Source organism: Episyrphus balteatus, chromosome 1 (assembly GCF_945859705.1).
Source record: "Episyrphus balteatus chromosome 1, idEpiBalt1.1, whole genome shotgun sequence".
Lineage (NCBI taxonomy): Eukaryota > Metazoa > Arthropoda > Insecta > Diptera > Syrphidae > Episyrphus > Episyrphus balteatus.
The window spans coordinates 48778221-48806055 of record NC_079134.1 but is presented as its reverse complement, the minus strand read 5'-3'; the positions used below and the strand labels follow the sequence as shown (position 1 = coordinate 48806055).

Genomic DNA, 27835 nt, shown 5'->3' with positions numbered 1-27835 from the left:
ACTTATGGCTACTTAAGGTTTTGACAGCCCAGCCCATTGAAATTGTTGTTGTAAACAAGTTTGTCTTGGAAATTGTTGTTGCTTTTGACTTTGCCAAATGCCAAACGTCAAAACCTTACTACCCCATTTTGTAAGATGGCGGCTCTAATGATCATACCTTGTCTTTTTATACCATGGCTGTGGCTGTCTGGTTTCACTAGAAAATATATAAAATGCAGGAAAAGTCAAATCAAACGCGAGCCGCCATTACCAGAGATGGCAAAAATTGGATTTTTTTTGATTTCCTACATTTGTTACGTCTACTACATAAATGAGGTAGTTAACGTAGTTTAATGTAGTTAACGTAATTAAATGTAGCAGACGTAGCGCTAGACGTCAAAATGTAGTTTGAAATGCCAATTTTACCACCAAATTGTCAAAGTCTTATTCAAATCGAAATACATAGCTGTGATAGTGTAAATTTGAATAGAATATTTGAAACCAGATGGACTTGGGGTGGTTTCTTGGAAAAGGTTTTACTTTACGAAACCAAATTCTCACGAAAACACAGCTATTTTTTTTTAAATATTTTTGAAATATAACGTTTTTTATGTAGTTATTGCACGTAGCAAATGTAGGTAGTACATGAAACAAATCAAGCGAGTAGTTTATTCGATTAACTACGCGTAGTTAACCGAGTAGATTACCTGACGTAATCTACTCTGCCATCTCTGGCCATTACAAAAGAGACAAAACTTTGTGCATTGCATAGTCTGCTTCTACACGAAGACGTAAAAGTCAAGATTCAATGAAGAGTAAGGGAGAAAGAAAGTTCGAAAAAGAGGGATGGAAGATTTTTTACCCTGTGAGTCTCCGGTAAAAAATTTTGAGACTCACTTTGACGTTTCTCTTTGATCTTGTTCTTTTTTTTTGCTGTTTTGCTTTAATTGATTTCGTCGGTGGCAGAGTTCGCTTCGTCGGATGTATACTATTTGGGTGTATAGTAACTTTTATAAATTTATTTAAATGTTTTCGTTGCACATAGAGTCCCCTGATGTTGTTTTTTGTATATTTTGGTGCTTTTTTTTCAAATAAAAATATATACGAAAACGAGAACAAGATAAAATAAAAAAAATAGCTGTCAAATTTGCGTCTTATAAAAAATACTACGTGTAGAAGCGCGTGACGCACCGAAGGGAAAATCAAAAGGAAATTCGAAGATAATTTCTGCGCCTTGCGTCTTCATGTAGAAGCAGACATACATCGCGTTTTTTTCCACGAAATAGGCGTGTTCCACGGAATATTCGGAAAAAATAAAGAAACACACTCTCTATGGCTTTAAACGTGTTCATGTTTTAACTCATGGAGAGATTTTGTTTCTTGTAGAGTTGAAGTCCTTTTATGAAATGACATTTCAAATCTGCTCTGTTTGATTTGAATCGTAAACAAACCTACATTGAACACGTCACATGTCAAATAGAAAGAAAAAAAAACCTGTCACAAAAAATTCTTTTTTTTCAGGGCAGCTTCGTTTCAAGTTTTTTGGGAAATGTTTAATTAATTTTTTTTACAGAAAATCAAAATAATATTAAATTAAAACTGAATTAAATTTAATAAAAATGGTTAACAAATCACCTACCAAGGCTGTAAACCTTGATGATTTGGTTCGATCTGTATCTTTGCACATAATAAATCCAATTTACTTGAGCGGTGTTGTCTTTCCATTCCTTGCAATTTATATTACCTTCTTTTACCTTTGGATTTATGTGTACGGAGTTGATGAACACTATGAAGCCGGTCTCATTACATTTGCCGTTTTGGTATTCTCACATATCCTCGCTTTCCTTTGCTGTTTTTGGAGTGTTCATGTCTTGACATTCCTTAATTTCCGAAAAGTAATAAAATTCATATATTGCACGTCATCAAGTTTGTGTTGCATTATTAAAATTTATTCTTCTTTGATAGGTTAAAAATCCACGTACGGGTGTAGTTGCCAAAGTTGTGCCCACACAAAACAATGGCTCATCCGAAATGGTACGCATCCAACAAACTGTCATGAATGAGTCCACAAAAGAGTCTGTCTATTGGTTCTCATTCCAAAAGACCAAATACATTTGGGATGAAGAGAAGGCAACTTTTAAATCAGTTGAATATCCAGTTAATAAGCTTTTGAAAGAATATGTTGGCTCGAGAGGATTGGAAAATGATGCCGCAGTTCGATTGGCTGAAAAAACTTACGGCGCCAATCAGATGGAAATGGTCATACCAGAATTTCATCAGTTGTTTATTGAACGTGCAACTGCACCGTTTTTTGTCTTTCAAGTTGTTTCAGTTGGATTGTGGTGTCTGGATGAGTATTGGTATTTTTCGGTATTTACCTTGTTTATGTTGATTGTTTTTGAGTGGACTTTGGTACAACAACAATTGAGAAATATGTCGGAGATAAGGAAAATGGGAAATAAACCGTATTTGATTTATGTATTGAGGAATAATAAATGGAGACAGGTTGTGTCGGATCAATTGGTGCCAGGTGATGTGGTGTCATTGACTAGATCTCAAAATGATAATATTGTGCCATGTGATTTGGTTATGTTGCGTGGTTCATGTATTGTTGATGAGAGTATGCTTACAGGTAAGTTAAAACTATTTTCAATATAAAACTAATCTAAACAGAGATAAAAGTTAAAGAAATGAAGGGTCCACGGGAAAAACAGCACAAGTTTAGGTAGACGAGTAAATCGAGTTAGGGAGATTTTTCTTGCCTAACTTCTCAGTTAATTTTCCAATAAAATTGCTTAAGCCTGGTACGCAGATCGAGCTAAATTTTAGCCGAAATAAAATTTCCATACAAGTTATCGATAATTTGTATGGGATACAAATTTATCTTGATATGCTTTAGATTGGAAAAATTTTTTATGAAAGCTTACCAATCAAAGACCCGAAACTTGACTAAATATTTAATCCCTAAATTTTCTGAACTTGCCGAAGATTACATACATACTTTTTAAGTTCTCCATTCATTCAAAATAAAAACAAGTTATCTTGTTTACCTAATAAAAGATTTTCTTCTCATATTTTTGACTTGTGTTTATACTTTGTGAGATAGTATAGGAAGAGTTAAGAACAAGATTTTCAGGTTATGCTTTTGAGTCAGAACGGGTTTAAAACGGATCAGTGCGAAATCTCAGTTGAGTTTGTTTTTTTCTGTTCCGACGTTTCTCACAAAAGTGTTCCATCTGTTCTGTTATGATCTTACTATTTCCTCGTTGAAAAGAACTAATATGGTGGCACACTAGCTGACCAGCGTTTAAGACGGTGCTATCCTTAATCGCGCCTCTAGCGTCTGGCCAGAGTACAGTTGCGCTCCACATGACCAGCCATATCAGGCGCTGCAATTTAACTATCTTGGATTGAAAAGGACACTGCATATGCATTTGAATAGCCAAAAGATTAGCTGTGTTTTTTTGGCAAAGTATCCGCAGTAGGATTTCCCAAATATGTATTAACATTGAACAAAGCTTCATATGCAAGCACCAAGATAAAGGAAAAAAGAAACTAATATACCTACTTTGTGAAAATTCTATCCGCAGCTCGATTAAGCTTCTATAAAGATATTATTCCAAGACTCCTTTTACCTTTTACCCCTATTACGTTAGTTATTTGTACTAAAATAAGACTGGATACGAGTTGAAAGTAAAGGTCTTAAAGTTATATTCAACTTAGACTGAATAAAATCGCAATAAAATTTTTTGTGCTCATAAAAATCGGTCATGTTGTTTACGAGAAAGTCAGACATCAGAGAAAACGGTTCGATGGTTCAATAAAGGTCCAAAAAATAATTTTTTTAAGTTTAAAAGTACGACTACAGGGTGTCCCAAAAGTAATGGATCAAACGAAATATGCTGATAGGCCAACTTTAGGGCTCTCAGAATTTGGTAACTTGTTCATCCCAAATCCTTACGGTTTTCGATTTAATGCAGTTTTTGTGAAATTTCGAAAATCCCGACTTTGCAACAGTATTTTGCTTCCTCCGCTCATAATTGATTTTTGTTTTTTACAATTCTTTCACTAAAACATTGTCTAATAATAAGAAATAATTAATTAATCAAAATATTTTTTATTTCATACGCCATTTTGCTGCAAATTAATTAACAGTTTCATGTTTTATAAAAACTCAATTTCTTACTTTTATTTCAGAGCAGCATCCCGAAAAAAATTGTATGGTGTGATACTGGTTTATTATTTTAAAAACTTGCCGTGTTATTGCAGTTTTCAAAAATGTATAAAAATTTCCAAAGTTGAAATTAGAACGAAAGATATTACAATTTAAATGTAACAAAACAGGGTTTTTCAGATCAAAATAACAAACAAAAATCGAGGCTTTTATTCAAAAAGAAATAAACAAACAACAGTCGAGAAAATGTGTTTATTTTTCTTTGTTAGTTTTCTCTGAAAAGCCCTGTTTTGTTGCTTTTAAATTGTAATATCTTCAGTTCTAACATCAACTTTGGAAACTTTTATACATTTTTGAAAACTGCAATAACACGACAAGTTTTCAAAATTATAAACCAGTGCCACACCATACAAATTTTTTTCAGGGTGTTGCTCTAAAATAAAAGAAAGAAATTGAGTTTTTATAAAACATGGAACTGTTAATTAATTTGCAGCAAAATGGCGTTTGAAATAAAAAATATTTTGATTTATTAATTATTTCTTAATAATAGGCAATGTTTTAGTGAAAGAATTGTAAAAAACAAAAATCAATTATGAGCGGAGGAAGCAAAATACTGTTGCAAAGTCGGGATTTTTCGAAATTTCACAAAAACTGCATTAAATCGAAAACCGTAAGGATTTGGGATGAACAAGTTACCAAATTCTGAGAGCCCTAAAGTTGGCCTATCAGCATATTTCGTTTGATCCATTACTTTTGGGACACCCTGTATATTTGCCACATTGCATGTATTTTTTTAATCAAAGTAGTTAGAACATATTTTTTAGAAAAACAACTTTTCATGCCGTTAATTTTGGTTCTAAAAAAAATGTTTCATTTTCCCCTCTAAGGAATAACAAAACACAGACAGACAAACAGAGTTGCGAGACCAACTTTAATTTGTCGGAAAGGGCTTGATATATTAATAAATTTAACCAAAAACTTACATTTCAAATACTAAATTAATACCTACATACATAGATATATACTTTGATATTTTTATTTTATTTCATTTCCCCTCCTGCAAGAATTTACAAGCTGTATGCTCATTTATTTAAGTAGTAGTTAGACGCCAAACTATAGTAACATGAAAATGACGTTTTGCAAAAGTTCAAATGCTGGTAGCGGGGAAACCACGCAATATAAAATCATCATGGATTTGCTTCCTTACAGTCCTAGAGAACATCCCTTCAAAGTTTGAGCAAAATCTAAAATGATACAGCAATTCCGATTGAACGCTTTCATACGGAATGACAGTAAACGGTCCATGAAAACTGTTGTAATTGAGAGCGGTGAAATTTTTTTTTTTTAACTTTCTTATTTGACCCTTTAATAATGCAGCCCTATGCTCGTTTTGCAAATTTATCGACTTTCCCTGGATTCCGAGGTATAAAGCTAATTTGACTCCACTATTAACAATATATAAATAAATAAATGAATAAATAACAGATTTTGTTATACTTTTGTATTAATCTAAGAACATTCGTTCTGAAAGCTTCAAGAGTCGAGGTTAAGACATCAAAAAAATTATTGAACTTTATTTGCATTTTTTTGTTCATTGAAGTCTAAGGTATAAACATACCCCATTTCCCACCCATAATTTATCTTAGCTTTTTATTTAAATTCCTATAGATGATAAAGAAAAAATGCAAGAATATCAAGTATTTACATATGCCAAAATTTTAGTCTAAAGTTTGATGCAGTAGTTACTGATTGAGAAGACAGAGGACGGCAAAGCTACCGGCAGATTTTTGTTCAATAAGCGACTTGACATTTTTGACCAAATTATGAAGAAAATAAAAATTTCGCTGCAAAGTTGGCAAACGAACTTTCTCCAAATCGTCTATTTTCGAAACTATTTTTTATTCCGATTGTTTATTAAAATAACAAATATTTACTTTGATTAATTAAAAAAAATTGTCTTTCTTTTAAAAGGTGAATCGGTCCCACAGATGAAAGAATCTCTAGAAGCCGTACAAGATCTTAACAGAGAACTTGATCCAGAGGGTGAAGGAAAACTATTTACCTTGTTTGGAGGCACCAAAATAGTCCAGCATACACCACCTACAAAAGATGGTACCCGTGCTCCAGATAATGGATGTATTGGATGTGTAATCCGCAACGGCTTCAACACTTCTCAGGGAAAACTTTTACGCACTATTTTATTCGGTGTGAAACGTGTCACCGAAAATAGCTGGGAAACATTTGCATTTATAGTGTTTTTGATGATATTTGCCATAGCTGCTGCCTCGTATGTATGGATGAAAGGAACCGAAGATCCAGAACGAAATCGTTACAAGTTATTCCTCGAGTGCACTTTAATTTTAACTTCTATCATACCACCTGATCTACCAATTGAACTTACGCTCGCTGTAAATAATTCTTTAATGCAACTATCCAAGTTGTATGTATTCTGTACAGAACCATTCAGGATTCCATTTGCTGGAAAAGTACAAATTTGCTGCTTTGATAAAACTGGAACTTTAACCAGTGATAATTTGATGGTTGAAGGTGTAGCTGGACTTGAAAATAATTCAAGTATTGTGCCGATATTTTCTGCAGGTGATGCAACTGTTAATGTAATAGCTGCTTGTCATTCACTTAGTCAAATGGACGATGGATTAGTTGGTGATCCATTAGAAAAAGCAATGCTAACGGCAATTGATTGGGTTCTGACGAAAAATGAAGTTGTCGTTCCCAAACGAGGAAAATTGAAGCCACTTAAAATCTATCAAAGATTTCATTTTTCATCGGCACTTAAGAGAATGTCAGTTCTTGCTGGTCATTTAATGCCATCGTCAAGTGAAGTTTCATATATTGGTACTGTTAAAGGAGCACCCGAAGTTATAATGACCATGTTGAAAAATGTTCCAGAAAATTACAAAAAAGTAAGTTGATTTTGATTTAGTTTTTATTTTTAAGTTTATCATTTTAAAAGTGCTATCTCAATATTGGTTTTTTTCTAACCGATAAGTTTTCATTCGGTCTTGTCAATGTCCATGTCTCCGCCAAATACAGGTAAAAAGATAGATAGGGAGATAACTCGATTAATAACATAAGTTTATTGCGACAGATGTTATCGTCTGAGACGATAATGATTTATTGACGTTACGGAATCAAACAATATGACATCATTGAAAAGCATGGCTTTCGGCTTTGATTTGTGTCTCCTCGATATTTCAATTCCACCAAAAAGAATCCCAATCAGGTCCTCTATGAACAAAGCAAAAAGATTTTGACTTGGAGTGCATCTTTCTTTGGCTCCCATCTTTGATTAAAACCACTCTAACTTTTCAAATCCATTCCATAAAGTTGCACTATTTTCGCCATAGATGCTTTCTACTACCTGTTCTTTTCTGACATCCCATAATGTAAAGTTTGAAAAATAATGATCAGAGTTCAACAATATTAAATGCTGCTTTAAAATCGACAAAAAATACCTACAAATTCTGCAAAAATATTGTTGATAGTCGATTAGCCACTTAATTCTGATTGGAATCAATCAATTATTCAATGATGTTGCGAATATCTTGTAGAAAGCGGTGAGGAAGGAGGAGAAAGTAAGTTAGATCGGAATATGGGACACTTAATTCCATGAAGTCTGGAAATTATTGGAATCTTTTGAATGACTTGGATGATTAAAATTTTGTAAAGGCTTTTCTTGGTTCTTTCTGTTTATTTGTCCTCCTAGACCAGCAGCGGTTGACAAGAGTGATTATTTATCCGGGTGTTATGTTCCATTGAACTATATTGGATCGCTCTTCTCGATGGCAGCATACTTTGTTATTCGTAATAGGACAGAGTATCGTCTGCGTATCGCCTACAATATTCCCCTTTTTTAAATATGATTTTCGAATTTTATCCCTATCAAAGCATCGCCCTATAAACTCAAATGCTTGTTTTATATTATACTGTCTCTCTCTCGTAGAATTTTTCTTTTGTTGAGATGCGTAAAAATCGCTTACTTGCTGTAAGCCCATGGCTTCTTGCTTTGGTCCTACTAGCCGCTTTTGCTCCCAACCTGTATATACAGTTTCTTGAATGACTCAAAAGATGAGATTTCGGTTTATCCACCTTTGCTCTGAATATGTTGAAATAGTCCATATAAGATGTTCACTAAGTACTTCAACTTAACTGGTACTAGAGAAGCTACCGTTGAATAAATTCTTCTACAGTCATCTGTTGATAGTGCCTTGCTAGAAACACTTTTTCGATTAAATTTAATTAGACTCAGTCCCAACAACCTTTTCTGCTCCGACCTGTCGATCATCTATGGTTATTCTGTTAAACAGGTTTTGCGACCGCTTTAGCTCTAAGCTTCATAGTAGGAATCATCAAAAACATCTCTACTATGTCAAGGCTTATTTTTATGGAGGGCTCTTGTAATATTCTTCAGAAAACATATTTTATTATAATAAATTGTTTCTTTTTTTCTCTCCAGACTTACATTGAGTATTCCAGAAGTGGAGCACGTGTCCTAGCATTAGGTATCAAAGAGTTTGGATGTTTAGATGCAGCTGCCGTTCGTGATATCAAACGTGAAGACGTAGAATGCGATTTAACATTTGCCGGATTTGTCATAGTCTCTTGTCCAATGAAACCTGATTCGAAAATTGTCATTAAAGAACTTATACAATCATCTCACAAGGTTGTAATGATAACTGGGGACAATCCGCTTACAGCTTGTCACGTTGCCAAAGAACTACGATTCACCAGAAAGCAACTTCTAGTATTAACTCCAACAGACAAAGAGAAATGGCAATGGCTATCAATTGATGAACAAATCAATCGTTCAATTGAAGACAACTACAAACAGATTTTGAAAGAGTTTGATTTGTGTATCACTGGGGAAGGCCTTCAGTACCTGAATGAGAATGAACACAGTTATATGCTTAAGATCTTACCTTATATCACTGTGTGTGCAAGATTTGCTCCCAAACAAAAAGAATTCATTGTAACAACTCTGAAACAGCAAGGATACTACACACTTATGTGTGGAGATGGTACAAACGATGTCGGAGCACTAAAACATGCACATGTTGGTGTATCACTACTTAGCAATATGCCAGTAGTTAAATCGAAAAAATCAAGAGAAGCAGTGGAGAATGTGGGTCCATCAGCACCTGCTCATCCAAGTTCAAGAGGTCCAAGGCAGCATAATGCCGCAATTCAAGAAAGACAAAATCTAACTCCACGCGAACGGGCACTTTTACGCCACCGAGAAAATCTGAGCGCCACTCAAGAAAATCTTCAGCGTGTACTTCGCGAAGTAGAAGAAGAGACAGTACAAGTTGTTAAATTGGGTGATGCAAGCATTGCAGCACCTTTCACGAGTAAATCTTGTTCGATTGCTTGTGTCAATCATATCATCAAGCAGGGTCGTTGCACTCTCGTCACAACACTACAAATGTTCAAGATTCTTGCACTTAATGCCCTCATTTCAGCTTATTGTCAATCTGTGCTCTACATTGATGGTGTAAAATTCAGTGATACACAAGCCACATTGCAGGGTTTCTTCATAGCTGCCTGCTTTTTATTCATTACGCGGTCCAAGCCCTTAAGAACTCTTTCGAAAACGGCCCCTTTGCCGAATATTTTTAACTTTTATACCGTTTCGACTATTCTTTTACAATTTGCGGTTCATTTTACCGCCTTATATTATCTAACAATGGAAGCGACAGCTAGAGCTCCACCAAGGTAAAAAAGAAAACTTTTTGAATTTTGACGTAATTTTTGTTTTGTGTTTAATTTTGAACATGAAATTTTTAGGGAAGGTAAAATCAAGCTGGATATTGATTTGGACCCAGAAGATAAGAAAGAATTTGTACCAAATATTATCAACAGTACTGTCTATATCATTTGTCTAGCTCTTCAGATATCAACTTTTGCAGTTAATTACAAGGTAAGTTATTTATTTTTTAGAAAACAATTTCTTCAAAGAAAAGGTTACGCATACGCCACAGTGTCCCTGTATAGCTTTGTATTTACTGAGTAATAATTTTATTTGTTTTTTTTTCAGGGTCATCCATTTATGGAAAGCCTACGAGAAAATCGTCTTTTGATCACATCCATATTAGCATCAGCCGCCCTTGTAGTTCTGCTGACATTAGGACTTTCTACAGATCTAACTTATACATTCGAAATAATCGATTTCCCCGAAGATGTAAGTGAATTAAAAAAAAATATATAAATAAAGAAATATAATTCAATTCTTTTTTCTTATTTTCAGTTCCGAAAGATATTAATTTGCGTGCTAATTGCTGATACAGTATCAGCTTATGCCGTTGACAGAATATGTTCATTCCTGTTCGGAGAAACTCGACGAAAATCTAAACTACTTAGCTTTTAGTTTAAAAAAAAAACATTATTTTGTTGTTTTTTTTTTTCTAGCCTGCTTTTCACTTAAGATAATTATAAATCAATTATAACTAATTTTTTTTTTATATTCTTAGATGTGTTAACTTAGATCAGTTAAAATAATTAATTTATTTTTCTGTAAATTATAAACGTCTTAAAATTGATTCGGTAAAAAAAAAAAAACAATATGTGAAGGTTAAATAAACTCTTAAACGCAGTGTCAAATATTTACTTATTTGTTGATTGTTTTTAAGTCATCTCCTCAATTTGAAGCTCGTTTTTACAGAAATGTCGTCCATAGTCGGAAAATTGCAGTGGCGTATACGGCTTTCGGCACTAATAATACTGAATAGAAGGAGTGTTCATATTAAGAGAAACTTTAAAAACGACGAGAATTTAAAAAGTAACCTTAAGAACTACGGATGATGGCTTTTGAAAATAGTTCAAGCATATGGTTTCCGTAAAATACTTTTCATATTATGTCAATTTTCATTTTTTTTTTTAAATACTATCTCAGCTTTATCTTAAACTTTATAAATCTCCACAAAAACACGACTATGCTCATTCATTATTTAAGTAAAAAACACCTCGTCTGAACTTCCTAACCCCTTACGTGTGGGATTAGTTATTTTAAAGCCTTCATTTAATACTTGAAGATGGTTCCCTAAGGGATTATCCGACTGGATTTCTAATTATTTAAAAAAAATTAAAAGCCTTTCAAAACCCATACAATGTATATTAGCATACATGTTTAAGTTTATATTTTTATATCTCAATCATAATAGAAAAACATATTCTATAAACTCTTCGTAAACTCTTTAGTTATAGTTGGAGTAAAGTACTTTCCAGTTTATAATAGAGTAGAAAGTGCTTTAAAAAATATATAAAATACAAAAATTTTGATATGAAGTGTTTTCAAGACATTCATAAAAACAAAAAAACATGCAAAGATATATTATGGCTTTGTTCATTTTTAATATTTTGGTGTTTCTTGGTAAGCAACAAAATTAAATCAGTTGGTATGGTATAAAGATAAAATAAAAATCAAAATTTACAAAAATAATAATTTATGGTTTTGTACTTGCCTAATTTGCCCTATAGGAAAGTTTCCTGCTAAAAAATTTGAGGTGTACTGTTCATCGATATAAGGCGTCCCTTAAAGGGATCAATTAATTTGCTTAAGTTTTGTACAAATGATTTTAAAGTGATTTTCTAAACCTTTTTTAGAGGTTATGCCTCCCATATAAATGGCAATTATCTCAAAAACGACTATAAAAATTTCAATTTGATTGGTCTAGCTAAGTAATTACACTGGTTTACAAGGGTTTTGTTGCCGAAACAAAAATATACTTTTCTGAAGGTTTTCGGTGTGCTGAACTCGAATTCAAAGTCAGAAAAAACTAATCAGCTCCCTTTTTCTGAGATAGGTATTACCCTTAGAAAATGAAAAAAAAAAAACGTTTTTTGAGTATTTCGGACCTTATTCTTTTATATAAGGAAAATTGTTTCAGCATATTTAGTATCGGTTTCTATATGAACTTATCTTTTTTATTGCGGGAGATATCTTATAATGAAGTAAGTGGGTTTGGCTTTTTATATCATAAAAGAGATAATGACGTTTTAAAAATTCTATGGTAGGTATAATACGCCAAACAACTGATGTCGTTTTCTTTCACTCTATTAAGGAGTACTCTAAATTTTTACTCCTTTTTCTGGAGTGAAAGAACATAATGAGAGTAATTTTGTTTTATGTAATTGTGTGTGTGACAAGGCAAAAATGGATAATTTCCTTGAAAAAAATAGTGATAACCGGCCTAGGGAAAAATTTGTAAAAATTAAAAAAAAATTCGCAGTAGTTAATTTTGTTTCTACTTCCAAGGGTGCTATTACCTCATGCAAATGCTTTATGGTATATTTTGATTTCGAATATTAGGGTTTTTCATGAAACTCCTCCCATACTCGCCCATACAAAACTATCTGAAAAGTAAAGTATTTTTTAGAAGACGCCAATTTCACAGCTATTTTCTTTAGTTTTATTTTGTTCTTGTTTTCGTATGTATCTTTATTAAAAAAAAGCACCAAAATATACAAAGAAACAACTTCAGTGGCTATGCGCAACGAAAACATTTGAATAAATTAAAAAAGTTACTATACACGCAAATAATACACAACCGACGAAGCAGACTCTGCGACTGACGAAATCAAATAAAGCAAAACAGCAAAAAAAAAAGAACAAGATCAAAGAGAAACGTCAAAAAGAGTCACAAAATTTTTTACCGGAGACTCACGATAGAAATTCTTCCTTCCCTTTTTTTGGAATTTTCTTTCTCCCTTGCTCTTACATATATGCGTCTCGCGCTTTGCGTCTTCGTGTAGAAGCAAACTTAGTTTTACTTTTGGTATATTTTTCATTATGCTTCTGATCGGTTTTTTCAGCCTAATTGACACACACCCTTAGTTTGATTTTATAATTGTAAAATAAAAATATCCCATCAACGCAGAAAAAAAATGGGATTTTTTTGTTATATGGCACAGGATTTTTTTTTTATTGATGAAGAACACAGGCTGAATTTTTTTTTTATTCGGTTTTCAATTTCATTTTGGAAAAAGTGAAGAATTAACGAAAAAATGGAAGAAATATATATGGCGGAATATAATAAAATAGAAAATATATTCATAATGGTTGTTTCTGATAATAACAAAAGAGTTTGAAAGAAAAATTTTTCACATTTTTCATTTTTCAAACAAAATTTTAAAATGTCAAACTTCAAATTCATAAGTGTGTGTGCAAATCGGTGTAAATCTGACTAAAAATGTGGAGTAAATCCGGGGTACTCCGTAGTACTAAAATTACTCCGGAGTAATTTTTTTTTTACACTTTTGTGGCGTCAAAGAACACAAAACCTTCAAAAGTGCAAAAATAAGTACTAAAAGGGTACTCTCATTGGAGTGAAAGAAAACGACATGAGAATATCTCTGGCAATAAAAAAGATATGGGAAAGATTTAAACCGATCTTGAAAGATGGAAAATAGTTCTTATAAAAATCCGTTACTAAATATGCTCAAACATTTTTCCTTCTATAAAGGATTAAGGTCTGAAGTACTGCATTTGTTAACCAGGGGTGGAATCGGCTAAGGTGATTGTTGACCATCACAATAAAAACTTTTGCTCCACGTAAGGTGATTATCAAAGTGACGATCACCCTTTTGTTATGGTTTGTGGATGACAGCTATTTAGGTGTCACTTTCACTTTCTATTTGTTTTTTAAATCCTCAACGACGAACTACATTTATTTTAGGATATGCACTAAAGAAGATTCTTGTTCATCTTAGGAATAAGTTGTAATAGGCTAATTTTTTCATTTTAATCTTTGTTTGGATATTCTTTAACTACCCTCAAAAATCTAAAAAAATCTCATGTCCGCAAGTCCTAATTTTCTTGGTTTGAAGATAAGGTGCAGATTTTAAAAAATTGAAAAACTACACTTCAGATATTTGTGTCGACACAAATATCTGAAGTGTAGTTTTTAAATTTTTCGGCACGCATGCCACGGCCACCTGAACTTAAAATCTGAATTTTCAGAGGCTCTGATTGGTCAGATGTCATAAAAAGTTAGGTGGCGTTCCCCGCGTTTAACGCAGGCCCCCTGAACTTAAAATCTGAATTTTCAGAGGCTCTGATTGGCCAGATGTCATAAAAAGTTAGGTGGCATTTAGATACGTTTTTTGACATTTAGTTACGATTTTCAGGTGGAAATTTTTATTTGAAAATTCAGATGGGTGTGTTTGCGTTGGTGAAATTGGTAAACAGACCAAATGTGCTACACACCAAAATTAAACTTTGTGATTTTAATACAAGTTATAAATGGAATTGTTTATATTTCTTTTGTTTTTGGACATTTGTTTCAGTGTTATTGTTATTTGTTGATATGATATTACAATGCATTATGTAATTAATATATATTTTTGCGTCCTCCGCATGTTTATGTGCAGAAATGGAATAATGAAAATAAATGAGGAAATAAAAACTTAATGAAGTTGTTAAACATACATAAGTGGATATTATTATCGTTCTCTGACAAAAGAGGATAATCTAGGGTTTTTAAAATGATGATTGCTTTGAAAACTTTTAGAGTGTTGTTTTTCACAATTTTTACTCAAAAACTCCTAATTTTTGAAATTTTTTTAAAGGTATATATATAATAAAAATTAAACTTAAATGAAATAAATATAGTTAAACGTTTAAGTTTTTATATAACATTATAAAATTTCTTATACGCTCACTTTCATTTTTTACCTATTAGTAGTACCCACTTATTAGATTTATGCAAGAATATTTTAACTTTCGATTGAGATAACAATTAGACGTGCCATTTGCCATTACGATGATAGAGATTGCAAAAAAAGTGGATCTATCATTTCTGTCTGTCGCGGCTTCAACCGCGCGCTGAACCAATTTTTTAAACTTAGAAGTTTTGGGGGACTTCCTAAATTTTTGAATTTTTGCCATAAAACCAAAAAAAAAATTTATTTTGTTCAAAAATGGCTGTAAAGATTTTTATAAAAATGTCTGTGTATAATTTGCAATCTAATACGCTCTTTCCGAAAATGTTTTTTAATTTTTAATGTAACATTTATTAACGGTATTTACCTTGTTCTTATCTGAATTTTCGTAAAAGATTTGGTTGATTTAAACGAATTTTTATACAAACTGCATTTAGGTAGCATATATATATATTAAAATTTTGAACAGTTTTTAAAAAACACATTTTTAGATTTTTAAAACATATGCATTTCAAAACTTTTTTTTTTTTTGAAAAATACATTTTTTATAAGGGGTTCATGATTTTTTTTCTCGAAATTTCCTGATTAGTTATTAATACATATTTTTTTTTTTAAATTCCATTCTTATAAAAACGTGCTATGACCGCTACCGTTTAAAATGGTCGAAAAATATTTTTTTTTAATTTCAAAACAGGGGGCTAGGAATTTTGAGAAATTTTGAATATGTCAGTAGTTTCTCAAAATTTGTACGAAATTTAATGCAAATTAAAAAAATAATTTATAAACTTAAAATTTTAACTTTTTTTCGTTTTTATAACTTTTTTTTTATTATACGATATCAAGCATTACTTTCCGTAATTAAATTCAATTTCCTAATCAATTTTAAATAAATTATTTTTATGTTTAATTACCGAAAACAATGCTTGATATCGTAAAATAAAAAAAAGTTAAAAAATAATAAAAACAAAAAGTTAAAATTATGAGTTTAAAAATTATTTTTTCAAAAATGTTTCTACATTTTATGTATAAATTAAAAAATAATTTTTAAATTCAAAATTTTAATCTTTTGTTTATGTAGGTCCCTATTTTTTTTTACTTTTTATTTTACGATAAAATTAAAATTGATGAGGACATTACTAAAAGCAATGTTTGATATCATAATATAAAAAACAAAATTAAAAAAGTTAAAATTTTGAGTTTAAAAATTATTTTCTCAAAAACTACATACATATTTACTAAAACAACATTATTTGAAAATATAATTAAATAATAGCAAGACAAAATAAGAACGTCCCCGGAACTCTCCAAAGTTTCTATAAAATATTACAAAGTATCTGCAGTAACTTTTGAAATTTTATTTTCTATTCTTAAAAGAACTTTGGGGTTTGCCTCAATAAAACTTGTATTTGAAAATATATTCAGATACAAATCATTTCTGATTGTTAGTTCGATATTTTTTTTTTATATAGCTAAACTTGCTCTGTATCTGTAATAACTGTATTACAAGATGAAACTCAAGCCAAAACTCAGTTAACTTTTTTTTTTGCAGATTATAATAATTGTATTTTCTATTGATAACGGATACTATACTACAATTATAAATGGAGTCGATTCTTATGGAAATATTTGCAACCGGACCCATAACAAACACTTTGAAAACTTTACCTTATCTGGATGGGACACATCCCAGAAACCATATTTATTTTATTTTGATATAAAAAATTTCGCTGGTGTTTTAAAAATATGTGTTGAAAATTGTCCTTTTGGAGAACTGTATGTGGCGGATGGTTCTGGCAACACTGCGCCGGGCGAGAATCGATAGAGTCGGACGAGAGTCGATAGAGGCCACCTGCAAATGGCCAATGAGGATGCAGGTGTAGCTTGGCTTCAAGCAATAAACAGTTTCTAGTTTCAGTTCTAAATCAATCGATCACCCGATCACATGATCGCATATTTTCAGCGGTGCTGCAGCTGGTGCGGCTCTCCATCAGTTGGTCGACAATGTATCCGAACCACTTGGTTTTTTTTCGAAAAAATTCTCTAAGACGCAACAAGCCTATTCTACCTATGATAGAGAACTAACTGCTATGTACATGGCTGTAAACCATTTCCGTGATTTGTTAGAGGGCCGTAAATTCCATATACAAACGGACCACAAACCTCTAATTTTCGCATTCCAACAACGACCAGAAAAATCTTCTCCACGACAAACCAATTACTTGTCATTCATTAGCGAATTCACCACCGATATTCGCTATATTAAGGGGGAGGATAACCATGCGGCAGACCTATTGTCGCGGATCGACTCTGTAAACGCTAATGATGATCTTTATGCAAAACTCGCTAAATCCCAGGAGAGCGACACCGAACTACAAAATATTTTAAAAGGTAACGTTGTCCATTCAATGCAACTAACTCTGTTTTACTTTCCAAACATGCCACAACCGATTTACTGCGATGTATCACATAATAGAGTTCGTCCATTTATCACCAAAGATCTTCGAAAATCATTCTTCCATGCAACTCACGATCTTTCGCATCCCGGTCGCCGAGCTTCAGTTCGATTAATGACCGAGCGTTTCGTCTGGCCCAACATTCGCCAGAATTGTGCTTACCTGGCAAAGACATGCATACCTTGTCAAAGGACGAAAGTTCAACGTCATTCAAAGTCCGAGCTGCAACACTACCCGATACCCGATAAAAGGTTTGCTTACATAAATATCGATATCCTAGGGCCCTTTCCGCCCTCCGAAGGATACCGCTACCTTTTAACAGTCATTGATCGCTACACTCGATGGCCCGAAGCATATCCAATGCCAGACATGTCGGCTATTAATTGCGCCAGTGCACTAATTTCAGGCTGGATTTCTCGGTTTGGGCCACCTCTGCAAATAACATCCGATCAAGGAAGACAATTCACCTCATCAGTCTTTGCGGAGCTATGTGTCTGTATGGGAACAAACCACACGATGACGACCTCATACCACCCACAGGCTAATGGAATCGTTGAACGATTCCATAGAACATTAAAAGCCGCAATAAATTGCAACGACTCTACGCAATGGGTTAAACGCCTTCCACTTATACTACTAGGTCTTCGCGCGACGCTGAAGGAAGATATCAAAGCGACCCCAGCAGAGTTAGTGTACGGAACATCACTCAGACTGCCAGCTGACTTCCTGGTTCCAACGCTTGATGACCGCTCGCAATGCGATTTTATCAAAGACCTTCGATGTATGATGGAACAGACTAGGCCGCAGCAGACAGCTTGGCACACTACACATCGCCCTTTTGTTCATCAAGACTTAAGAACATCAACCTATGTATTCGTTCGCAATGATTCCGTCAAAGCATCAATAGTCCCTCCCTATGAAGGACCTTTCAAGGTAGAGGAACGCCACGACAAGTTTTTCGTTCTTCGTATTCGAGGCAGATCTACCAAAATTTCGATAGACCGCCTAAAGCCCGCATACCTCGAAAACGAGGAAAGCGACAGAATTCAACCTCCAGCGACAACCACACGGGTTATCCCAGAACCAAGACAACAAACAACATCTCAACCATCTGCAACAACCACACCGGCTGTGCAAGATCCACCACAACCAATAACTTCTCAGCCATATCGCACTCTTAAAGGTCGCCGTATCCAGCTCCCAGCGCGCTACCTATAAGATGCGATAAGCCTTCTGGGGGGCCACTGTGGCGGATGGTTCTGGCAACACTGCGCCGGGCGAGAATCGATAGAGTCGGACGAGAGTCGATAGAGGCCACCTGCAAATGGCCAATGAGGATGCAGGTGTAGCTTGGCTTCAAGCAATAAACAGTTTCTAGTTTCAGTTCTAAATCAATCGATCACCCGATCACATGATCGCATATTTTCTCTTAAATAAATTAGTTTTAAATATTAAAGTTTTCTTTATATCATTTTTACAGCGTCTAAATGTACAATATCGAAGATATATTATTATATAAAGAACAATATTCTACTCAACTATGCAGCTACGATGTGAATGTATTAAAAGAAGCAATGTTAGTAATAAATGAAAATGAAAATATCAACGATATAATGCGTAGAATGGGTCCGTGTCCAGCTGTAACTACTAGGAGGTCTTGAAAAACAAAGGAATTTGAAAAAGATTTAAATAAATTTTTTTTTCCATTTAGTATTCATTTCAAAAATAGATGTCTACCTGATAAACAACGTCTTGAAGTTCTTCAAGAATCTTATGATCTTCTCAATGCGGGTGGCTTAGACCAAATCTTCTTCATATCAGTTTATCAATCTTGGAAATATGTTGCAACTTTATGTGGATTTGCCTTTGGTAAGTAGTGTTTTATAAAACTGAATATTAACAAAGCTGATTTAAATTTGTATAGGGATTTCATTGATACTACTGGTTCTGATGTTTTGGCTTTCAAAAATCCTACCGTGGCTGATTTGTTTCGTTACGATTATTGCAAATACAACTCTTTTTATTGAATTTTGGTCAAATTACAATAAGTTTCCATTTGTTAAAAAAACGGGAGAAGAATATGAAGACGATACTCCACCTAAAATTCTCTTTAAAAACGAATTTGGTATAAATTTTTACGAAATGTTCGATCGAATTTTGTGGGACCTTTTAGACGAAGTCCAGTTTAACAATGATATCATTTTATATTTAACATTTTTCACATTGATTGTCAATGTGAGTTTGGCGCATTCTCAATTTATATAAAATTTCTTATGTCAATATAAGTTTATTTTTTAGACAATACTGATAGCTTTAATTTTTGAATGGATGATTCATTTGAATCAACTTAAATTGTTGTTTGACGAAGCAGCGGCTTGTGTGAAAAACTTACCGGGACTTATTATAGCTCAAATCATTGGTCTACTTTGCATGAGTCTACTGATTTTTCTTTCGGGCTATACTTTGTTGTGTATAGTGACATCCAAAACTCCTGTAACTTCACCATTGATTGATGAATATTATACAAATGATAAAGGAGGTTCATTCATAGATCGGTACACAGACCAAAGACGTAAGTAGTTTTTTTTTTCAGGGGAACAGGTCAAAATTCTGACTTCAAAATTCTGGTTTTCAAAATTCTGCTTTTTTCAAGAAAATTCTGCTTTTTTTATATTCTGTCCTTCAAAATTCTGCGAATTCTGCTTTTTATTTCATAGCATATGCGTTTACAAAATATTATAAAAAAATATTATATTTAAAGTATTATATTATTATATTAAAATAATACATGTAATTTAAGTTTGCTACTTTCCTATCTGACTAGAAGACTGACTTTCTTGTGAATCACATCTATGTAGGACCGTTGAAAACTAATTAGAAACGATGTTGTGTGATAAAGAATACTCCTTTTCTTATTCGATTTTTTGAATATTAATTTTTATATGATTGACTAAAAAATGTTCAATTATTATTTTTCTAAGGCCCAATTTATTCACTCTCCATTATTTTTAAAGGCTCCATTAAAAATTATAAAACTGTCAAATCGCATACAAATTTTAAAATTTCCCTTTTTTAATGGCGACTTTAAATTTAATGGAGTGTGAATAAATTGGACCTAAGATATTTAACTTTAATGCCCAATTTATTCACTCTCCATTATATTTTAAGACCCCATTAAAAATAATAAATCTGTCAAATCACATACAAATTTTAAAATTTCCCGTTTTTAATGGAGACTTTAAATCGAATGGAGTGTGAATAAATTGGGTCTAAAGAATTTTTCTCAATATTTTTAAATTTATTGATTTATAAAAAAAAAAATGAATTTTACAAAAATTGACACAGTACTCGCAAGTAAGTATCTAATCTCAAATAAGCAGCAAATTTTGCGACATGATGATTTTACAAAATTCTGCAAAAAAACAGTATTTTAAAAAGCAGAATTTTGACAAAACAATTTTGACCCCGCAGAATTTTGACCCCAACCCTTTTTTTCAGTGATACCTACAGCTGAAGGTGTAGTATAGCTTAAACGTATTTTTAACTAAAAAAGTCTTTAGTTTTTCAGCAAATCGAGTACGTTGACATGAAGGCAATTCGACAGACGTTTTGGATTTTCATTATCGGAATGTTATGGACAACTGAATTTATATTTGCATTCGAAGAATTTTGCATTGGTGCTGCTGTTGGGTTTTGGTATTTTACACCTTCTATCAACAATCCGTCCTTACACGCTTTTAGAGTTTTGTTGAAATATCATTTGGGGAGTATTGTCAAAGCATCAGCAATTATTGCATTGGTTAAGATTCCAAAATTGTTATGGACCTCCATATTTAAAAAGTACCTTCAGGTTGAATAAATTTTGACAAACCTAAAAATGATTTTTCCCAAAATCATTTTAGGTTCAATCAAAAACTCAACTTGTTTTGGATTCAACGTTTGCAATATTTTGACGATCAAATTCAAATTTGGAATCATAAAGCTTATGTTCCAGCTGCAATGGAAACCACTTGCTTTAGATCAGCTGGTGAAGTTGTAAGTGCTACTATAGAAAAGTATTAATTATAATTTGATATTTGACGAAATTTATTTCTCAGGCTTGGAAAATTTTCTCCAAAAACTCTAAGAAAATGCAGGATATCAATAATGTTTTTGGTTTTGTTTTGTTCTTGAGTAAATACTTTGTAGCTATTTTGACTTGTTTCGTTGGTATCAAGCTTCTGAAGGACAGAAAAGATTATTTATTCAATGAGGATAGACATGAATACTTCTTTTACATGGCACCAGTTCTATTTAGTACATTGTGTGCTTTTTGCATTGCTCATATTGTGTTTTCTATATTTGAAGTAAGTTTTTAAAGGTTTTGCAAATTTTGTAAATGTTTTTTTTTTATATTAATTTTTGAAGATGACAGTTGATGCACTCTTATTGTGCGCTTGTGAGGATCAACAGATAAATGGAAGATTGAAGCGATTTATTAAAAAATCGAATCTAATAGAGATCTTTCCAAAGATCAGAGGCAATTCTATTGAAAAATTCAATGGGTAAACGAGGTCTGTATAGTCAAATAGGATTCATAGTGTTTATTCATAAATTTAATTTTGTTATATAAGAATGAAAAATATACATTTAGAATTTAAACGATATTTATTAATAAAATGTTAAAATAAACTCAAAACAATGTGGTGTTTTATTTCATCTCAAAAGTTCAATTCAAACCCTCAGAACAAAAAAACTCTTTGATGAATAAAGGAGATGGCACATTTTTGGGCCCAGTGTGTTCACTAACGAAATGGGTATCAAATGAAAGGTGACGGTAAGCAAATTACGTGGGTAAAATATTTTCAAATTCGTTAGTGGGATTTTGGAGATATTTGAGTTTGAAGTTTCGGATTTCACAATCAAGATTTCAGCTATTTTTTCGAACAGTTAATCGTAGAATGCGTAGAAAGGACTTTTTAGATTGGTTAATCTTTCTTTTTCTAGTACATCATTTTTCTCTAGGAGTTATACTTTCAGAGTAACAGAAACGCAAAGTATCTCATTCTCAGTAATTCCGCACTTAACTCTAAGGGTTGTTTAAAATATTTAAAATATCAAAAAACACACAATTTTCGGTAGTGTAACTCTGAAATTATAACTCCTAGAGAAAAATGATGTACTAGAAAAAGAAAGATTAACTAATTTCCAATCTAAAAAGTCCTTTCTAGTTTTCTGTCCCACCAGTCGTTCTCGAGATATTGAGACATATGCGTTTTTCAAAATGGCGGTCGCCCCACAAGACCAAACAATACGCAATCTGAGATTTGTACTTGGGATAAACCCCTCTTCAATACTGCATTCAAACTTAGCTGACGTCATAGCTTTTTTCAGATTTTTCCCCATTGACTGAACTATAGTTTCTATTCTTATTATTTAATAGGCATATTTCAGCGCGTTTTTGTGTATTTTGCTCATTATTTGTAACTTTGCAGTTTAATTTCAGGTAGGTATATTAAGCTTCAATAAATTAAGCCTCATTTTAATCTTATCACCCAAAATTATATTATAACGATAAAATTTCTAAAAAAAAAACTGTAAAAAGCCCTATTTTGATAGGTTTTCTAAATTGTTTTAAAATGTAAGAAAACATTTTTTTTTAACAAAGTCAAAGTCAAATATCTATTTTTTTGTTTGATGTCTGATGTTACAGTTTAAAAAAAAATTGTAGAAGAATCTTGAAGCTAAATAAATAGCATTTTTTAAAATAATAATCATTTTATCAGAAAAAACGTTCCCACTTTCCTAAGAGAAAAATAATAACAAAAACAAATTGGAAAATTTTGGTTTTTGAACAGTTCCAATGATTTAGCTATTTTTAAACTTGAAATAAAATATTTAGTACTAAAATCCTAAAATTCGAAAAATTTAGCTTTCGCATGCTTTTTGGTTTGTTATGATACGATCATTATTTACAGCCTAAGGAAAATCACAAATTCTTTTTGTTCCTTTAATTTTTTGGCCTAGTGTAATACACTTTTTCTTCTTATAACAAAAATGTATCTCAATATTTTTTTTCTGTATAAAAAAGTATCTAGATGCAGAGTCAGATTTAAAGAAAAAAGTTGGGGCTCCTATCCCCTAGTTACACAAGTTTACAAAAAAAATTAACATTTTTTGGACACCAAGTGCCGTTATACTTTTCATATAGATTCGAGCCCAGGAAAATGTTAATGGATAGGTTTTCGAGGTATAATGACGTCAAAGTACGTATAAAAAAAAATTGTGGGATTGAGTGTCCATTTTGGCTGTAAACCAGTGTTATTTACCAAATGAAGGGTCCAGGGGAAAAACGGCACATGTCCACTTTTTGTCAAAAATAAACTAATGATGAGGTCTTGTAGTATTTACTGAGCTCTATCTAATGGAATCCTTACTTTTATAAAACAAATTTAAGCCTTGCTGAAAAAATAAATACAATTTGTGCTTTTAGTACTAAGTTGTATGGATCCTTCAAATAATGTAAACATTTATTTTGATTCAGTTCTTTAAATAATTCACTGGGAATCGAAGAAAACTACCGTAAAATGGGATCACTTACTGACTCAAACCTGTGCCGGTCCTATTTTTTATTGTTATATAGGTACATAAGTACAAACAAAAGTTGTTATGTAGCGTTTTTTTGGGCCTCTTCAGAGTGACGGTACCAACCTTTTTTTTTAATATGATTTTCTACCAAATCAGATCGATTTTGAAAAGAATTTTTTTTTTATAAAATTGAAAAAATTACCTACGTTATATTTTACCTATATTTATATAGAAGGGGAGAAGGCATTACGTAATATTTTACTCATAAAATTGAAATTTTATCGACTCAGAAAGAAACCTCTTAAAAACAACATACCGGACGTACATACATATATACTGTAATGTTTTATTCCGGGTTCACAATAAAACTTATTTCGTTTATTTTAACTTCCACTTATCTTTCCGTTCAAATAAGAACACACTTTATTTCAAATCAATTTACTTTTATTATTCGCTCAAACAAACACACTTTTCAATCACTTTATTTACTACTAACAATTTCCAACACTTTATTTCACTTTGTACTGTACTCTTTCACATTCAAGATTAAACTGTATCCGGTCGGTGTCCACGCTGCCCTTTTATACCTGAAATTCGGAATTCGAGAATGTCTTCGAAGGTTCTCGTCTTTGCTTCTCGAAGCTTCCTTTCCAAGAGGGGGCGCTTCATACTTCCAGTCCAGTGGGATATTTTGGGATATTCAGCAGTCGAGGGAATTTCTTTGGATGCGTTCAGAGGGTAGTTTCTTAATTACTAAAGGTCCGTTCACATTTCTACCTTTACTGTAGCAGGTAGTGTGTTCAGACTTTTATCTTAAAAGTAGTTCGGTAATTCATCGTTACATTGCCCCCCTCTTAGGATTGTTCGTCCCGAACAACTCCATTGCTTCTTTCACCATTATAACGATGTAAACGGTCACAATGAACTACCTTTAATTTGCCTCTTACCCCTCTCTGTATACGGTAAACCACGTCGTTGATTCTGGTTGTTACTGTGTAAGGGCCTTCCCTTCATGCAAACAGGTCCGACCTCGGTCCGAATCCGCTCCGCCTCAGGCGGAGCTGAGTCCGACTTCGGCTCAGAAACGGGTCCGAAGGCGGCTCAAATTAGTATGGAAATTATAATCACCGCGAAGTCGATTGCATATGTATTGGTGAGGTGAAAACCTCCATTCCGAGAAAACGGAGCCGAAGTCGGAATGAATGACGTCCGGCATTGGAGGAATGGTAAAAAAATGGCGCTTGACATTTGGAAGCATTTGCAAACAAAACAAAACACGAATTATTTTCTTTTTCTTAAATTTTTGTATTGTTTTTTTTTTTAACACAAAATTTTATTTTATTGTAGGTATTCGTTGATACAGCTGCTGGAGAATTTGCATCATTGAAGAATAGCTGTTGTGCGTTGTGGGAAGTTTAGGTTAGGGTGAAAATTCTCAGCTAGCGTCTCATTATTGAACTCCTTGAAAAACAACAAAATGATAAATTATTAATTATAAAATCGCAGAAGCACGTTAAGCAATTCATACTTTTATTTGAAATAAAATTTTCCATATTAATAAAACAATGTATTTAGTTTAACGACGCACGACCCGACCACCGACGAGATACTGCAACAAACGACAAATAATAACAAAATGACGCATTATACCTTGTCTTGATGTCTTTGTCTTTCCTACGTTCGTTTTCCTTTTCTCACTTTTTCACCACGATTCTCCTTCGACTTTGTGTTCATACACAAAAAGTTGCAAATGTGTGAGTGCAACCCCGGTTTTCTCGGTCGGAGGGCGGACTGTCTTTTCTGAACTCCGTTTTCTTGCTTGAAGGGTTCCCAGTTTTGTTGTAGCTTCGGTGATAGTCCCTTTTGTCGGTGGGGATTGTAAAACCACACAAGTTCTCCTTCTTGAAACCCTGTTGCTGTCGCTCGCGCGTCATATCTTGTTTTCATCCTGTCACTAGACGCTTTTATATTTGTCCTTGTCCGTTGGTGAATGTCAGCCAGTGTTTCTTTCAGGTTATCAACATACTCATCTATTTCCTGTGGCTCATTTGGAACACATCCGAATTTTATCTCACTTGGCAGCCGTATTGTAGAACCAAAAAGGACTTCCGATGGTGTATGTCCAGTGGAACTATGTGTTGCACTTCTATAAGCCATCAAGAATAATGGAATATGTCGATCCCAGTCTCGTTGATTATCGTTGACTACTTTTGACAGGTGTTCTTTAAGTGTCCTGTTAAATCGCTCAACCATCCCATCAGATTGTGGATGAAGCGGTGTTGTTCGCGTCTTCTTGATGCCAAGGAGTGAGCAAACCTCTTGAAAAATCTTAGATTCGAAGTTCCTTCCTTGGTCGGAATGAAGTTCCATGGGTACTCCGAACCTGCTCACCCAATGAAAGACAATCTTATCCACAACTGTTTTGGTTTCCTGGTTTGGGATGGCAAATGCCTCAGGCCACTTGCTGAAGTAATCCATCACTACGAGGATATACCGGTTTCCTTTGTTGGTTTCGGGAAAAGGACCTGCCACGTCTATTGCAATCCTCTCAAAAGGTGTGCCCACATTGTACTGATGCATCGTGCTTTGCATTTTTCTAGCTGGTCCTTTGCTAGCGGCACAAGTATCACATTTTCGGCACCACTTTTCAACGTCTTCTCTCATACGTAACCAGTAGAATTGCTGGCGTACCTTTTCCAGCGTCTTGTTGATGCCTAAATGGCCTCCAGAAGTTCCCTCGTGCATCTCTCGGAGAACATCATTAACCTTTGACTGAGGTACGATTAGTTGCATTACATAAGATTTACCATCTGCGGATTCCCACTTACGCCTGAGTAACCCTTCTTGCACATGAAGTGAGTCCTATTGTGCCCAATATGCTTTGAGATTGGGGCTTCGGTCGGAGATGTCGGCCCATTCTGGTTTCTCTTCATGTTCCTTCCATGCAAGGATGGGTTCGACGTCCGAATCTTCCTGTTGGGCCATCCTGAGTTCTTCATTACTCCAGCCGCAAATGGGATCAGCTCTCGTTCTTCTTACAGCGACAACTTCCTTTTCCTCTAGCCGTGTGCAATGCTTGCAGTCTTGCTTGCACGGGCGCCGAGATAATGCGTCTGCATTTGAATGTAGCTTTCCTCTTCGATGTTGAATCTGACATTGATACGTCTGGAGTATCTCGATCCATCTTGCTACTTGACCCTCTGGATTTTTGAAGTTCAAAAGCCAATTTAGTGCACCATGATCTGTGCGAAGAAGGAACTTCTGTCCATAGATGTACTTATGGAAGTGCTTTGTTGCCAATACCAGAGCTAGAAGTTCCCTTCTGGTCACGCAATAGTTTCTTTCTTGTTTCGAGAGTACCTTGCTGAAATAGGCAACGACCTTTTCTTCTCCGTCATGAACTTGCGATAAAACAGCACCAACTCCAACATTACTTGCATCTGCGTCAATGATGAATTGTTTGCCTGGAGTCGGATAGGCCAACACAGGAGCTTCACATAACCGTAGCTTCAGTTCCTGAAAGCTTTTCTCACACTCACCTGACCATTTAAAGGGTTTACCCTTCTCCGTAAGCTGGTGCAAGCTTTTGGCGATTCTCGCAAAATCCTTCACGAACCGTCGATAGTACGTTGCCAGACCGAGGAAACTCCGAAGTTGATGCTTGTCCTGAGGGGTTGGCCAATTCTTCACAGTGTCAACTTTTTCTGGATCAGTCATTACTCCTTGGGATGAGATGATATGCCCCAAATATTTAACCTCGGTCTTGAAAAGTGCACATTTCTTTGGATTTAACTTAAGATGTGCTTCTCGTAGCCTCTGGAATACAGCCTTTAGGTTTTCACAATGGTCATCAAATGTTTTCCCGTAAACGATGACATCATCCAAATAGACTAGGCAAGATTTCCAGGTTAATCCATTTAAAACGCACTCCATTAAGCGCTCAAAAGTAGCTGGGGCATTACATAGCCCAAACGGCATGACATTG

The 27835-nt window shown here is 33.7% G+C and overlaps 2 protein-coding genes across 10 annotated transcripts in view; both read left to right on the top strand.

Moving 5' to 3' along the window:
* Positions 1-1482: 1482 nt before the first annotated feature.
* LOC129915022 (endoplasmic reticulum transmembrane helix translocase) lies at positions 1483-10777 on the top strand. Its single transcript, XM_055994480.1, has 7 exons — positions 1483-1874; positions 1945-2611; positions 6125-7077; positions 8631-9886; positions 9959-10091; positions 10209-10352; positions 10419-10777. The coding sequence occupies exons 1-7, from the start codon at positions 1599-1601 to the stop codon at positions 10536-10538; spliced, it is 3549 nt and encodes a 1182-aa protein (XP_055850455.1). The 5' UTR covers positions 1483-1598; the 3' UTR covers positions 10539-10777.
* A 106-nt stretch (positions 10778-10883) lies between these two features.
* Positions 10884-27835, top strand: part of LOC129915032 (gustatory and pheromone receptor 32a) — a 38385-nt gene continuing 21433 nt past the window's right edge. For 2 of the 9 annotated variants that reach the window (XR_008772261.1, XM_055994494.1), the window contains exons 1-10: positions 10884-11006; positions 16380-16606; positions 18776-18937; positions 18995-19152; positions 19208-19518; positions 19582-19855; positions 20844-21123; positions 21186-21318; positions 21381-21629; positions 21691-21836. Coding sequence is in view for 7 of the 9 variants with exons in the window: in XM_055994494.1 (XP_055850469.1) it covers positions 10998-11006; positions 16380-16606; positions 18776-18937; positions 18995-19152; positions 19208-19518; positions 19582-19855; positions 20844-21123; positions 21186-21318; positions 21381-21629; positions 21691-21831 (1944 nt within the window). In the remaining 2 variants the exon portion in view is untranslated. Of the gene's footprint in view, positions 11007-16201; positions 16328-16379; positions 16607-18775; positions 18938-18994; positions 19153-19207; positions 19519-19581; positions 19856-20556; positions 20638-20836; positions 21124-21185; positions 21319-21380; positions 21630-21690; positions 21837-27835 lie in introns of those variants that run through there. The other 7 variants (XR_008772262.1, XM_055994488.1, XM_055994499.1 and 4 more) reach the window with 6 other exon arrangements.